The 16119-nt window shown below is 40.5% G+C and overlaps 1 protein-coding gene across 1 annotated transcript; it reads right to left on the bottom strand.

The window, feature by feature from the left end:
* Window positions 1-1953: 1953 nt before the first annotated feature.
* Window positions 1954-16037, bottom strand: LOC138965115 (nitrilase and fragile histidine triad fusion protein NitFhit-like). Its single transcript, XM_070337245.1, has 10 exons — window positions 15892-16037; window positions 15104-15409; window positions 14564-14719; window positions 13967-14173; window positions 11458-11670; window positions 10041-10209; window positions 8167-8292; window positions 6443-6618; window positions 5796-5864; window positions 1954-5111 (listed from the first exon to the last, which is right to left on the bottom strand). Exons 2-10 carry the CDS (start codon window positions 15365-15367, stop codon window positions 5001-5003), a joined length of 1491 nt encoding a protein of 496 aa, XP_070193346.1. The 5' UTR covers window positions 15368-15409; window positions 15892-16037; the 3' UTR covers window positions 1954-5000.
* Window positions 16038-16119: the final 82 nt, after the last annotated feature.

The raw sequence follows: 16119 nt of genomic DNA, 5'->3' as shown, positions 1-16119 counted from the left end.
ATGTTGAACATGATATGTGATTTGATACACACACAGGCACATGCTCACACACATTCACATAAAGACAAAATGACTGAACTGCTCTGTATTTAATGGACGTAAACATCTCTTGCATATGGATTTTGTTTCTTATTGAGTTTAAAAAAAAGAAAACTAATGTCGTTCATTAATACAGCTTTGGCAGATCTACATCCTTGTAATCGTTTATATGCAGTGAATGCAGCTCAATTTTCTCTGTCAAATGATTATTCTATAAAACACAATGCATACACATTCTGAAAACATTTCTGCCTGTATAAAATTAGGATACCTTCAGACTGAAACTGGTTGAATACTTTTGTTCTGAATCAGTTAGATGCGCATATCATGAATCAGTTTTCAGCAGAGAATTGAATAAAAAAGTAGCTTTTTCTTTGTTAAACAAAACTGGCCATCTGCACACAGACATCCATTGGTCTGCTAAGGGGCAAATTACACCTGCGCAGAGTCAGCGGCACATACGACGCACTGCAGATTACTCGTGTAAATCTGGTACGACTCAGCAAGCCATGTAGTATTCTCTATCTCTCTCACACACACTGAGGCATTTCTGACATACAGTTTGCTACAGAATTTGTGTCCGGTTTTCAGAATTAAAAACCCACTAAAAAAACAGGACATGCTGGACACGTAAACAATTTAGCTTTACCCCAAAACAATAGTTGGGATAAAGATATAGCTTCACATGCAAACCACTATTGAAGACCAGGCATGAAAATTCTCCGTATTTTCCGTATTTTTGAATAAAATAAACCGTATTTTTTTTTATTTTCCGTATTTTTCCTTTTTTTTATTTATTTTTTTTTTATTATTATTTTTTTTCCTAGTCATAGTTATAGTAAAATGGTTTTGAGGCCATGATTGAATCCAATTTTAAGGCTCAGATAGCCCCAGATTGCACCAAATTGCACCCTTGGAAAAAACAAATTCCGGGGGGGCATGCCCCCGGACCCCCCTAGAAATCTTGGCGCTTCGCGCCTGCGAAACTTGGCGCTACGCGCCTTCGAATTTTGTTTTCAGTATTTTTTTTTTATTCAGTTTTCATGCCTGGAAGACACAGATTGTTGTCCATGAACATGTCCCTTGAGATGAATAAAATAAACACATGTAAAAGTAAGAACAACTGCTAAATGTTTAAAAATAATGAATCGAGATGATTTTTAAAAACAAAATGACAGAGAAATTCTTGACTTCACACAAGAACAACATGTTAAACAAGTCACGTAAGGCGAAATTACTACATTTAGTCAAGCTGTGGAACTCACAGAATGAAACTGAACGCACTGCATTTTTGACTCACATGCGAAGCAAAAGTGAGTCTATGTACTCACCCGAGTCGTCCGGACGTCCGTCCGGAAAACTTTAACGTTGGATATTTCTTTGACACTATTCAGTCTATCAGTACCAAATTTGGCAAGATGGTGTATGATGACAAGGCCCCAAAAAACATACATAGCATCTTGACCTTGCTTCAAGGTCAAGGTCGCAGGGGCCATAAATGTTGCCTAAAAAACAGCTATTTTTCACATTTTCCCCATTTTCTCTGAAGTTTTTGAGATTCAATACCTCACCTATATATGATATATAGGGCAAAGTAAGCCCCATCTTTTGATACCAGTTTGGTGTACCTTGCTTCAAGGTCAAGGTCACAGAAGCTCTTCAAAGTTGGATTGTATACATATTTTGAAGTGACCTTGACCCTGAACTATGGAAGATAACTGTTTCAAACTTAAAAATTATGTGGGGCACATGTTATGCTTTCATCATGAGACACATTTGGTCACATATGATCAAGGTCAAGGTCACTTTGACCCTTATGAAATGTGACCAAAATAAGGTAGTGAACCACTAAAAGTGACCATATCTCATGGTAGAAAGAGCCAATAAGCACCATTGTACTTCCTATGTCTTGAATTAACAGCTTTGTGTTGCATGACCTTGGATGACCTTGACCTTGGGTCAAGGTCACATGTATTTTGGTAGGAAAAATGTGTAAAGCAGTTCTTAGTGTATGATGTCATTGCTAGGTTTAGTTAAGGTCAAGGTCAAGCATGTGAGTCGTATGGGCTTTGCCCTTCTTGTTTCACAATGACCGTAGTCCGCCGCTTGTGCAAAAGGCAGTGAAAAAGACGAGCCTGTTTAGCGCGGTAGTGGTTTCGCTGTGCTGCATAGCACGCTTTTCTGTACCTCTCTTTGTTTTAACTTTCTGAGCGTGTTTTTAATCCAAACATATATCTATATGTTTTTGGAATCAGGAACCAACAAGGAAAAGATAAAATTGTTTTTAAATCAATTTCAGAAATTTTATTTTAATAATAATTTTTATATTTTTAATTTTCAGAGCTTGTTTTTAATTCGAATATAACATATTTATATGTTTTTTGAATCAGAAAATGATGAAGAATAAGATGAACGTAATTTTGGATTGTTTAATAAAAAAAGAAATTCAATTACAATTTTCAGATTTTTAATGACCAAAGTCATTCATTAATTTTTAAGCCTCCAAGCTGAATTGCAATACCAAAGTCCGGCCTTCGACGAAGATTGCTTGGCCAAAATTTCAATCAATTTGATTGAAAAATGAGGGTGTGACAGTGCCGCCTCAACTTCAGTTTACAAAAAGCCGGATATGACGTCATGAAAGACATTTATTCAAAAAATGAAAAATACTACTGGGAATATCATACCCAGGAACTCTCATGTAAAATTTCCTAACGATCGGTCCAGTAGTTTAGTCTAAATCGCTCTACACACACACACACGCACAGACAGAGACAGACACACAGACAGACACACACACACATACCACGACCCTCGTCTCGATTCCCCCTCTATGTTAAAACATTTAGTCAAAACTTGACTAAATGTAAAAGGAGGTATCTGTTTTAAACAAAAGATTGAAAGCAGGTCTATTACAGATAAAAATGATTTTCTTGAGAAAGGAAACACATACTTATAATGCCCGAATAAGTGTAATCTTTTTGTATGCAAACAAGAAACACAGATAATATCTGTACCCCAAAACATTTTTTCACAGTTAAGGATTGAAAGAAAAACATCAATATGATCTCTTAAATTCGGGCAAAAAAGCTACATTTAAGATTACAAGGACGAAACCCAAAATTGGGAACCCCTGTTTTGCACTTGGATCAAAGAAACTTGGTGTATTTTCAGAAAAATTAGCGTACTCCACACAACATTTCAACATCCACGATTGAAACATGCTTTACGCGCGTCCATCGTACTGTTAATTAAGTTTACCAATACATTTAAAACAAATGTTTCTTTTAATTTTTACTAACAGAAACTGTGATCATGTGTCAAAATACCGGATCAGCTTCGGGATGCGCTTGTTGTCAAAGAATTTTTCTCGTTGTATTTTTTTTTCACTGACCATACTGATCGTATTCTAGACAATCATGCGTACAAAATACGACGAAATCGTATGGGTTCCCAGGTCTGGAAACCCCTTGAAGTTCCCCAGAAAAAGACATTAAAGGCACAGTGCAGCTCACAGCCTTCGTTTTGCGTTTTTGTTGCAACTGAGTGCATTTACAGTTCAAAAATCTTCCTATGGTAGTAAAACAAACCCAAAACTACCCAACGACGACATATGTGAAGCTCGACAGTTTCTTGTTCACGCGAGTGCATAAATTAACCTAGTTATTCCGTGGTGTTTGGTCGGAGTTCAATTCAACTGAGTGATTCCGGCCTCCATTTTGTTTTACACAAACTCATGATGACGTCTGACATAGTTTGCTTAGTGACATATCTTTTTGTGCATGATGTGGTGATCTACCTGATCTAAATTTAGATCCAAAAATAGGCCAAGACCAGCCAGGTCCGAGTACGAAATTAATTCGTAAAAAAATCGCAGTTCTTGACTCTTTGGGTGCAAGTCAATGAAACCTGGATTTGACAAGTTCAGTACCTTTAAGGTTGATGACAAGACAGAATCAGCTGGTATCTATCATTTCATTGACTCTACTATCCAAATGCTGGGTAATTCGGGTCGCTTCCTTCCAGTGGAAAGCTAGCAGCAACAAGAGCTGCGCTAACCAGGTGTGTGCATGTTTGGGTGTAATCAGCCACCTGCACTTATGGTAGAATGACCCAGGTCTTTTATGTGACATGGGGTTGGAGTATAGATACCATCTCTGTGTCTGCACATAAAGTTGACCGGGATTCGAACCTGGGACATTAAACCCCTGTCACACTAGGGCTGCGTCCTCGCGACGTTCCCGCGGCATCCAAGAAAAATTAAGAACGTGAAGAAGCGCGCAGTAGGGTCTCCTACAGCATCGGAGCAACGCGGTGGCATCTCCATTTGAGGTGGTGGGGTCCCCAAGAACACCATGCAACGGCGCGCACTTCGAGAATGCACAAAGTATGCGCCGTCGCTCGGCGTTCTGATATTATTATTATTAAGGAGATTTTGTTTGTTGATATGCGCGTGGTAGGAACGCTGTAGCAGCGCAGCAAAGTCTCCTACAGCGCCACAAGAGTTCCGTTATCGCGCAGTACGGACGCAGTGGTAAGTCGGCGGCGCTTGCACGGAGAGGTCACTGCGCTTCTACTGCGTCCATCAGCGTTTGCAGGGAGTTTGCACGGAGAACTCACAGAGACGTCACGGAGTCCTTGGGGATGTCACTGCGCTTCTACCGCGTCCGTCAGCATTAGCAGGAAGTTGCCTGTGCGTTTGAGCCAACCCCATAACGCACAATACACTCCCCTGTCGTATACATGCACCTCCGCTTAATCGACACGCCGTGGACGCGCAGTAACAACTCCTAGCACGCCGTGAGCACTCCATGAGAGCGCAGTCAATTGCACGGCGCTCCGTGAGGACCCAGCCCTAGTGTGACAGAGGTGTTAGGTCCTGAGGTCACAGGTTCGAATCCCGGTCAACCTAATAGGATCACTAGTCCAGTGCTCTACCAACTGAGCTACCCGGCCCCCCATCATAAAGAGTCCTTGAATGCAGCTCTCATCATGCTCGCCTCCTCCGCCATCTGTTCAACAGTGCGCATACCAGGTGACTTTGCAGACAACTCTCGATCATGCTTCTGCAGCTGAAAACAAGAGAAACATTGTTTTTGACCATGTCGTTTGTAAGTAAATTAATTGTACACAAAAACCCAAAAGGAAGGAACAAGAATGTAACAAACGTTTTTGAAACACACGCACACACACACACACACACACACATATACAGATCCACACATTAAAAAACCCGAAAAAGAATGATCATATATTTTAAATAATCATACATGTAATTCAGCACTAGTCAAGATTTTTCACGAGCCAGGTCTGCGCATGAAAACAACTGAGTACATCAAATGTTCATGGAGAGTGAATGCTCACGTCTTGTCAACTAACTATTGTTCAAAAAGTTATCTGCATGCATGAGTGTGATTATTCTGGTCTTGATTATTTTGCTTAACGATACCCACTGTCGTTATTCAAACCAGTTGCGCAACCATTACATGGTGTAACTCTCCCTAGCCCAGAGAGAGACCCTTTGAAGACAGAAACATCAAAATACAGTCAAAACTGCCCTAGCGACCACCTCTCAATAACAACTACCTGTCCATTGCAACCACCCCCAACGGATCCTTGACGACTTCGTTTTCTATAATATTGTTCACCGTACAGTAATACCATTGCGACCCGCTGTCTATAACGACCCCTTTTGGTTGGTCCCTTGGCTAGTCGTTATAGACAATTTTGACTGTAACACGCATAATGTCGCTTACCTCATAATAAATATCATCATTCTCTTCAAAATCTCCAGGCTTCCTTGGCATGATGTGAACATGCACATGCTGCAAAGAATGGCAAATTTCATAGTCAGAAAGTTCATTCACATTACATCATAATCAATAAGAATTAACACAGCAAAACTGATAACTGTAAAATACTTTGATTCCAGTTTACAATTCTGTATGAGCACAGGAAATCGTTTCACAAACTGGGGTGCCTCAATTTCTTTAATCTGAGGAGGATAGAAATTAAAGCATCACTCAGACGAACATTGCCAGCCCTATAATACATGTAAAAAGAATAGTGCTATTCTCAACGTCGAGCAAACAGTCATATGTTCGACAAACTTCATAACATAAGTCTATAATAAGGAAAAGAATAAAAATTATTGAGAAAAAATATAATGCCACTCTTTCTGCTGCTACATTGCCATTACCAGCCCTACATGTATAAGAATAGAGCTATTCTCAATGAGCAAACATGCGTTTGACAAACTTCGTGACATGAGTCAGTAAGGAAAATATTAAAAAAAAGATTGAGAAAAAATTAATGCCACTCTTTCTGCTGCTACAGTGGTGGTGGTGGGGGGGGGGGGGGGTCCTTAAAGGAAGGGGGGGGAGGGTTCCCACTGTGCAGGTACCTTCACAGTCTGTCCTGCATCAGGGCCATCCTGTACTGCCACCGTAACCGCTGAAGCGTTAAAGAGTCTCTGGGTGAGGTTGGAAACTCGCTGAACCAAAGAAAATAGATCCGACACCTCTGCCTGTGTCAGGTCACTCAGACGCTCCACTGGGCGCAGTGATGCTATCAACATATCTTGTCAGAGTCAAGGTCAAACTCATAAATTGTTAATGTAACCAAGTGCACGAAGCACAACAATCACCTTTGGAGTCATGCTTGCAGGAGGGGTCTGGGACATCGCAGCTAGTCGCGACCAGGTCGCAACAAGCTTGCGGGTAGGTTGCAGCTAGCCGCGACTTAGTCCGGGCAAACCTAATTTGCAGGGTAAATTACGGCCTCACAGCGATGTCGCTGCGTCCTCACTGTGAGCCTCGCCATAAGGCTTTTTTTCTGTAAGGGAAAGGGCATCCAAACAGGAGCCAATTTCTTAGACCTACAAATACTGCCCTGGGTACGCTAAAAGTCCTGAGAGCATACAAGTTGACAACAGCAGCCACACTCCATCATAAACAGCTACTCCACATCTCACTGGTGTGCTGTCTTCCAACATGCCACAACCATCAAGCCACTATAAATAGCTCACATTTCGGCAGGGAGACGACTTCATCAATGCAGAGCAACTGCCTGTGACAAAAGGGGACTACTACGTCACCCTGTCACATAAAGTGTCAGGGATCGCGTTTACGCACGATTTTTGCGTATTTGACGCATTTTAAAAGTCGCTGACGCGGTTTTTTTCGCCGCGCCGCGTAAGCCATACGCAAAAATATTGCAACTTTTTCTTGTCTTCACGCAGCGCTTTTGCTCTGACTTAATAATCACCCGATCCTGAAACTGACTATAGGGCTCGAGAAGTGACGACACACATGAAATCTGCGCGTCAAAACTAAAGTCCGTTTCTTTTTGCATCGAAGTATCGCAAACGAACGTAACGAGGGTATTACCAGATAATGTCTTGTCGGATAATGAAACAGACATTAGCTGCTCTCCCATCTCGCGCTTCCAAAAGGCGGAAAGTGTGTCTAGTCGTATTAGAGCGGGAAACAAACTCGCAAGGCCCGAAGGTTGGAGACAGCAGGGGTGTTATTCGACAGGCGTGCGCGGAGTTCGACAGGAAAACTCGCCGTATTTAGGTAAGGAGTGTCTTTAAGTCTTTCGTGCGTGTTTTGTTTGTGTCTGTACGTGTTTTCGTAGTACGCAAAAATATTGGTCCGTGACGCGTTTTTTTCGTTTCGTTGCGTATGACTTACGCGTTTTTTAAAAAGCTAGCGCGATCCCTGGTGTACTCCATGGGTTACTCAATTGACTGCAAAAGCATTTTTGACGTTAATACCACAACACATGGAGGTCTCAATACATACAAACAGAAGCTGTAAAATATGAAGTCTGCATGTCTCTGTATCAAAAAGTGTGAAATACAAAACACAATATCAAAATAATACAAACCCCTGCACACAATGTCAAGTACTCCTCAAAATGCAGACGTAGAGACAGCAGATAATTTTTTTTTAAATAACCCAAAGATCATGTGAAACAATTTAATTTCATCCAAATACTGCCATGATATACTTACTTTGTAACTGTTCGTTATTCCGGTTGGCATGTAAGGGCAGCAACGAAGGACCTCCACTCATGATAAAATAGCTTAATAATTGTTTTTACATAAATCGATGTGAAGGATACGGCCAGGTAGTACAGGCTTGATGTTGACGAAGGCAAAGGAAAGAGATGTGCGAGCAAACACACAGCTGGACTCCATGTGTACATGTCCAAACTGGTATGTCGTCTGTTTGTCAAGATCATCTGAAACTAAAAATGAAGTGAGCTTAATTCACTATGCATTGGAAATGAAAACGAGAAAATGAAACAAATCTTCATTTTGTATATTGTCCCCAGTTATCTGTCAACTCTGTACATGCAGCCACTGTTCACTCATGTTTTTAGCACGAGTGGAGTTTTACGTGTATGACCGTTTTTACCCCGCCATTCGGGCAGCATACGCCGATTTCGGGGGAGACATGCTGGGTATTTTCGTCTATAACCCACCGAACTCCGACCTGGATTACAGGATCTTTTCCGTGCGCACTTGGTCTTGTGCTTGCGTGGACACACGTAGGGGGTAAAGTCACTAGCAGATCTGCACATAAGTTGACCTGGGAGATCGGAAAAATCTCCACTCTTAACCCACCAGGCTGCAGCGACCGGGATTCGAACTCACGACCTCCCGATTAGGAGGCCGACGTCTTACCACCACGCCACTGCGACCATCTGTTACAAGATAATTCACAACACCACTGTCATAGACTAAAGGTAAATACTTTCTAAAACAGCTTGAGGAACCATTATCAACTTTATTGATTTTGTTACAATAAATCAGCCGTCATAATGAAAGCATAACGTCCTCCGAAAGCGGCGTATGGCTGCCTGAATGGCGGGGTAAAAACGGTCATGCACGTAAAAACCCACTCGTGCAAAAACATGAGTGAACGTGGGAGTTTCAGCCCATGAACAAAGAAGAAGAAGAAGAAGAAAGCATAAACTCTGTTATCTTTTCTCTTACTTGTATGACTTTTGCGCACATTTCGAGCAGACGAAAACACAACATGGCGGCTCTCGCTCCTCCAACTATCGCGAGACACAAAAAAACGAAATCTCGCGCGCGCGAGATCCTGACACATCCGGTGTTTCTCTGTACGCAGGGTTCCTGCAGGGCAGAGCTGATACAATTCAATGAGTTTTCAAGGACATTTCCAGGACCAAATAAATGCTTTTCAAGGACATGATTTTCCCCAAATTAATGCAAAGCACCAAGCTTACCTTCAGTTTTTCAAGTCTGCAAACTATTAGTCATTCCGTAGTTGTTTCCCTTGCCAACTTCCGGGAAGGGAAGCAACTACATGTGACTAGTAATAGTTAGTTTGTCTGCTTTCGTTTTCACTCGATCTTTTATTCCTCCAAAATGTGTGTACTGTATTTGACGGGAAAAAAAGGGGGTTGCATTTTTTTTTAAATAAGACAAGCTGCTGACGAAATGTATAGGCAAGAATTTGGAAAAATCAAGTACTTTTCAATGACTATTTAACAAAACTCTATTTTCAAGCACTTTTCAAGGCCTGAAAAAGGTTTTCCAATTTTCAAGGAGTTTTCCAGGGTTCAAGGACTCTGTACGAACCCTGTGTACGCTATCTTGTCACGACAACTTGTTGACAAACGAAGATTCACGAAAGAAAGAGAAAAGCGCCGAGTCTTGCGTAGAGAGCTAATAAAGTACCGGTAATCGCTAACCGAGCGAAATGAAAATCCGCGGCGACTTCCATTAGGTGAATGCTATTTAAGTTTAGGAAACGTTTTAGCCGCATCTTTTTATAAGCCGCAATGCGATTTTTTTTTTTAAAGTCGCGGCTTGTAGTCCGTCAAATACGATACCCCAAGATATCCTTGAATGCTACACACCTGAAGTAGACTGAAATGGAATGGCATGTGAATACAAATCGTGAGCGGAATTTAAAAAAAAAAAGATATGCCCCAAGAATCCTTGAATGCTGGTTGCTACACACCTGAAGTAGACTGAAGTGGAATGACCTGTGAGTACAGATCGTGCCTGCGATGTTTCCAGACCGGCATGTCTTGACGTATTTGAGCCAGGTAAGCTAGGTCTACCTCGCCTACTGCAATGTCTGTTCCTTCTTTGCACTGAGCAATCACTGTACCCCACGGATCCACAATCTGAAGAAAACAGACACAATTTGGAGAATGAATGACAACATAAACTGGCATTAACCCGATTTTTTCTCTCAAACTTTTTGAGGTCTTAACAGGGGGTTCCACTGTATGTCTGTGCCTTGCACAATTCAGTGGAGAATATTACCCACACCGTCGCGATATAACCTTGAATGGTTGAAAACGACGTTAAACACCAAATAAAGAAAGAAAGATATTACCCACAGTTATTGAATTGAAATTTATCTTGCTATACATACCTATCTTGAAACTGCTGAATAAAATACACATAATGATGCATTCACAACATTAACAAGTTGCAGTCACAAGAAATGACAGTGGAACCCTCCTTGAAAGACCAAACAATAACTTCCCCCTTTTTAAGACCTGGATTTTTTCAGATTTTGTGATCAAAACATCTGTAAATTTGCCCTTACTTTAAGATTCCCTTCTTTCAAAGACCTGATTTTCTAAGATTGGAGGACTGGGTGGCCGAGTGGTAACGCACTTGCGCTCGGAAGCGAGAGGTTGCGAGTTCGACCCTGGGTCAGGGCGTTAGCAATTTTTTCCCCCCTTTCCTAACCTAGGTGGTGGGTTCAAGTGCTAGTCTTTCGGATGAGACGAAAAACCGAGGTCCCTTCGTGTACACTACATTGGGGTGTGCACGTTTAAGATCCCACGATGGACAAAAGGGTCTTTCCTGGCAAAATTGTATAGGCATAGATAAAAATGTCCACCAAAATACCCGTGTGACTTCGAATAATAGTCCGTAAAAAGTAGGATATGCGCCGAAATGGCTGCGATCTGCTGGCCGCTGTGAATGCGTGATGTATTGTGTAAAGAAAATTCCATCTCACACGGCATAAATAAATCCCTGCGCCTTGAATATGTGGGCAATATAAATTGCATAAAATAAAAAAATAAATCCCTGCGCTTAGAACTGTACCCACGGAATACGCGCGATATAAGCCTCATATTGATTGATTGATTGAAGGTCTTCGAAAGGGGGTTCCACTGTAAAAGCAGCATAAACATCATCCTCGCTGTTCTGTTTTGACTACAGTGAAAAAAACCTTTTAAGACCTCCAAAAGTCTGAGAAAATTATAGGTCTTAAAAAGGAGGGAAACTTAAAATGGGGGTACATTTACAGAGGTTATGAACAGAAAGTCTGAGAAAACAAGGTCTTAAAGGGGAGGAAGTCTTAAATTGGGGGGTCTTGAAAGGGGGGTGCAACTGTATGATCGATACTCTACCATGGCGTGTCCATAAGATGTCCGCTTAGCGTTGTGTTTTCCTGTCTGGGCTGCTGCAACGACGTAACACTGGTTTTCAATGGCGCGAGCTCGGAGCAACACTTCCCAGTGGGCCATTCCCGTCGTCTGTGTGAAGGCTGATGGGAAGGTTAAAATGTCCGCTCCCTGCTGAGCTAGCGCTATTGACAGCTCTGGAAACCTCACATCATAACACTTAAACACATTAGGGAAAAACAATGCGTAGAAGGCAGACATAAATAATATCAATAATGTATACCTTTTAGAAATTAACCAGTTCTGCATTCACAGGTTTCTACTTTATTCAAGACAATGATGTCTCATACATGGCCAATGGTATGAAGTCAGATAACCTTTTATAAACACAAATGCATGCATACATACACAAATGCATGCATATCATCAAGGTAATTTTTGTCAATAATAAACGTTCCATTAACCTACAATTCTTCTTTATTACCTCATTGGCATCTTAAAAGCGAGTTACATCCACGCTTCTAAGATAAGTTCATTATCTGTATCATAAGTGTTTGTTTGTCTGTCTGCTTAAAAGACCAGTGGGTCGACGTACTGTAAATGTAACGTTCTGTTTTGTCAATAACAAAGTACTCCATTAAACTACAACTCTTGTTTTCTGATTCTGAATATATTGGAACATTAGCAGTCTACCTGTTTTTGGGTTAGAGTAAGTGCAAGTTGTGCTGAACCAGTCTCCTGGCACTTGTGAGGATATCAACTTAACAAGCATTGAAATGAACATGCGACTTTCATCCTCATGTTTGGAGGTCATACAACCACAAATGTGTGAGTGTGTGAATTTTTAAAGCTCAAATCTTAATGTCTGAGAAAACCTAAAAGTCAAGGTGCTTGGCAGGCCATGCATACTTTTTATAACAGTGAGGGCAGATGATCAATGCTTGTTTAAGTTAATGCACCTTTTTATTACATTTAGTCAAGTTTTGACTATATGTTTTAACATATGTTTTAACATTCGAATGTCCATGTGTGAATGGGTAAGTTGAGCGTATAAGAATGTCCATGTGTGCGATGTGTAAGTGAGACATGGATGTGTTCATGACTGAATGCGTAAGCACAATGCAAGGAATGGCCAGAAGGTATGTGGGAGGTGTGTTTATAACCTGCCCTGTTACATAGTGCTATATGTCTTATGTAAAAACAATGTCCTGTTTGTATTATTGTTATGTACCACGCCTGAATTTCTCTATGAGATAATAAAGTATTCTTATTCTTCTTATTCTTATAGACGGGGGAATCGAGACGAGGGTGTGGTGTATGTGTGTCTGTGTGTGTGTGTATGTGTAGAGCGATTCAGAGAAAACTACTGCACCGATCTTCATCAAAATTTACATGAGAATTCCTAGGTATAATATCCCCAGACGGTTTTTTTTCTTTTCCGATGAATGTCTTTGATGACGTCATATCCAGCTTTTTTTAAAAGTTGAGACCGCTTTGTCACGCTCTCATTTTTCAACCAAATTGGTTGAAATTTTGGTCAAGCAATCTTTGACGAAGTCCAGACTATCGGATTGCATTGCAGCCTGGAAGCTTAAAAATTAGTTAATTAGTTTGCTCATTGAAGTTGTCCTTAAAATTGATTTTTTTGCATACAGTTTTAAAATTGATTGCATCATATTCTTCATCAAAATTCTGAATCTAAAAATGTATACATATGTCATGTTTACTCTTAAAATGTGATCACAATTAACGAAAATAGGTTAATTAGTAATACAAATTACAATTAAAATTTAAGAAATTGATCCAAAAATAATTTCATCTTATTCATTATCAATTCCTGATTCCAAAAACATAATACATATGATATGTTGTATTTAAAACAAGCTCAGAAAGTTAAAAAGAATACAGAAAAGCGTGCTTTCCTGCTTAGCGCATAATACACTACCGCGCTATTCTGGCTAGTCAATTTCACTTCGTTTTGCAAATTATAACAAATGAGCGATTTCCATCTCGCGGGGATCGACGAAGCTGTATTGTCTTGGTAAAACAATGCAGTGCGATCAGTTTCATTCCGTGAGTTTGACAGCTTGACTAAATGTAGTAATTTTGCCTTACGTAACTTGTTTGTTTTATGTTTGATTTGATTCACAATCCATCCAAACCTTGCTCGTGTGTGTGCTCAGTTAAAATGAAAGTCCTTCATAACTAAAAAAAACACCACCCAACGGTTTATGTCACCACGTCACAATAGACGCTCGTAAAACCTGAGCTTAACTGCCAAATAACACAACAGTTCTGAAAGATTTTCAGTCTGTCCTCTACAAAGCAAAAAGTGAATATTTAAAGAGACTGAAAATATCGATTCCCAGCCTATCTGAAAACATTTAGTCAATACTCGCCTCAACTTAAAAACAGACAATTCAAACACCCCCCCCCCCCCCCCCCCCCCCCCCACACACACACACACATATTTTTACAAATTAATGACTAAACAAGAGGAGGTAGTCAAGGATACAGTCGAAAGCGCAACTCTCCCAACAGGTGTCGACACAGGTGTTACGATGCTCTGCCCTGGTACTGTATAGTCGCTCTCACACAGTCTAACGCGTCCTTGAAGGTCAAGGTCAAAGAGATGTGTCTTGTTGTACGTAGCCCTGATATTCCCCTCATCGTCAATGATGATGTGGGTGTTCTGTACTCTGGTTGGGTCACTTTCTGGTCCCTTTCGTAAATAACAAGGACAGAAAGAGAGACACAAATTTATGGTAAAAAGTCACAATCCTTTTAGTTTTACATGTGGTCGCAGCTAACCCATAAGATAACCAGTCTTAAAATAACACAAAAAACAAAATACATGCCACAGGTACAGAATTACCTGTTGTACATGGTCATAGGCATAAAATGGCGTCGAATCAGAAAAAGTGATACAACCTCCGGAAAAAGTCTCTTGCTGATGCTTCTTTTTTATTTAAAATCGTGAACATGTATAGTATAATAATAGGTTACAGAAAAGTCCAAACACTTAATGTTGTGATGTAGAACGAGAATATATGCACAGTATACATGATGATGTTATGACATGAAACTTGCTTAATCTTTCAGATCCTGTCACCTTTTGATGAAATCCTCCAATGGACAGCCACAGCTGATGTTGCCTGGCAGCGTCCCGGTAACGAGATACTAGGTCACCATCAAGCGACTCGGCCATTTGCATGGACTGCTCTTTGGAGTCGGCAATGTAGTCACATGCTTCAGGGAAATACATCATCTGCTCAAAAAGACACACTGAACACTTGTTAAATATACTCCAAACCCTGAGGGTAGTGACTGTCAGAACAAAATGAAACCATGACAAATTATAAGAAAAAAATCAGACTCCACATGATAATAACAGTGATTTATAATGACCAATCAAGTCCTGAGATTTTTTCTGTCAATTTGGTATTTTTTTTACAGTACACGCTCCTGCAAGCGGCAGTGTGTTGACACTTATATGAATGTTACCAATTTTCATCTGAACCCAGAATAATAAATCAACTATAAAGACCCTTTTTTTTGGTCTCCACGATTGTGACCATTTTCTTCAGCAGAACAAAAACCCAAAGAATCCAAACCCGGATCTCCAACTTTAAATGGAAAGAAAAGCAATTACCTGAACACCACGCATTTTTGCTTTCTCAATGAGAGAACGGCACACAGCGAAATTGGCCTCCTTGTCACTGGTACTGGTCATCTGACACACTCCAACCAATGACTTTGCCTCCAACATCTTGTTAGTTGGTGGTACACCATTGCTCGTGGAGGCCATTCTGTGGTTAAGGCTCAAGCTTTGTGGTGAAAGAGAGTTCCGTGTTGACGCTGTCTTTAGTAGTCGTATGGCACGGGGGCATATCCAGGAAAGCTGTTGTAGCTTCATGCAACCTTGTTTTTCTTGCTCAGGTACATATATGTGAAGAACCTGTAGTCAATAGAGATTGAATTATACAAGAAACTTGGATTGCACAAAATTTGAAGAAAATTAAGATCCAACATTCCAACTATACCGAAGATGAGGAATGATTTAAATTTGAATCATATCATTATCAAGCTTATAGATCAACATGATATTGATAATAATACATGAGACACTATAAGGCAAGCAGAAGTTTTCTTGAAAAGTCAATTTACTGACTCCAGACGTTTACTATAGCAAACCGCGGTTAACTACAAATTGGAGGCACAACTACAACTGCGGTAGTACCTGTAGGTAGCGATACTAAAAACTGACAAAGTACCAAGAAACACACCACCATCAGTGGAAGAGGTTTGAAACAGTCAGCTGGCAACTTCAGTACTGCTTTACATTATACATAAAACAAGATCAAAGTAAAATTGTGAACTGGGATAAATAGAGTAATAGATGACGAGGGAATGTTCTCATTCAAAGGCAGCTGTACCTACTTTCACTTGCCACAACACAGAGCACCAAAGAACCTTGACCCTCGGCAATATATCTTGTCACCACAAAATATCAAATAATCCAACATTCAAGGGAGAAAACTCTACCAAACATCACAGACAGAAGCACAGGTTCGATGGTGAAAAGCATACAAAAAATGTCAAAGAAGGGATTGCACCCTCTTACCGAGGGGGAAGCTCTTTGATTTTAATCTGTCCTCTCAATTTCAG

This window comes from Littorina saxatilis, linkage group LG4, assembly GCF_037325665.1.
Source record: "Littorina saxatilis isolate snail1 linkage group LG4, US_GU_Lsax_2.0, whole genome shotgun sequence".
Taxonomy (NCBI): Eukaryota; Metazoa; Mollusca; class Gastropoda; order Littorinimorpha; family Littorinidae; genus Littorina; species Littorina saxatilis.
Note: the sequence above shows the minus strand (reverse complement) of the source record. Positions and strands in the feature narration are given on the sequence as shown.

Excerpts from the sequence above, each read along its gene's own strand:
- LOC138965115 (XM_070337245.1), bottom strand. The coding sequence starts at position 15,367 with ATGAAGCTACAACAGCTTTCCTGGATATGCCCCCGTGCCATACGACTA. Across the intron at positions 10,210-11,457 it reads CATCTTATGGACACGCCATG|ATTGTGGATCCGTGGGGTAC; the intron begins GTAGAGTATCGA and ends TGTTTTCTTCAG. Across the intron at positions 8,293-10,040 it reads TCCACTTCAGTCTACTTCAG|TTTCAGATGATCTTGACAAA; the intron begins GTGTGTAGCAAC and ends CTTCATTTTTAG.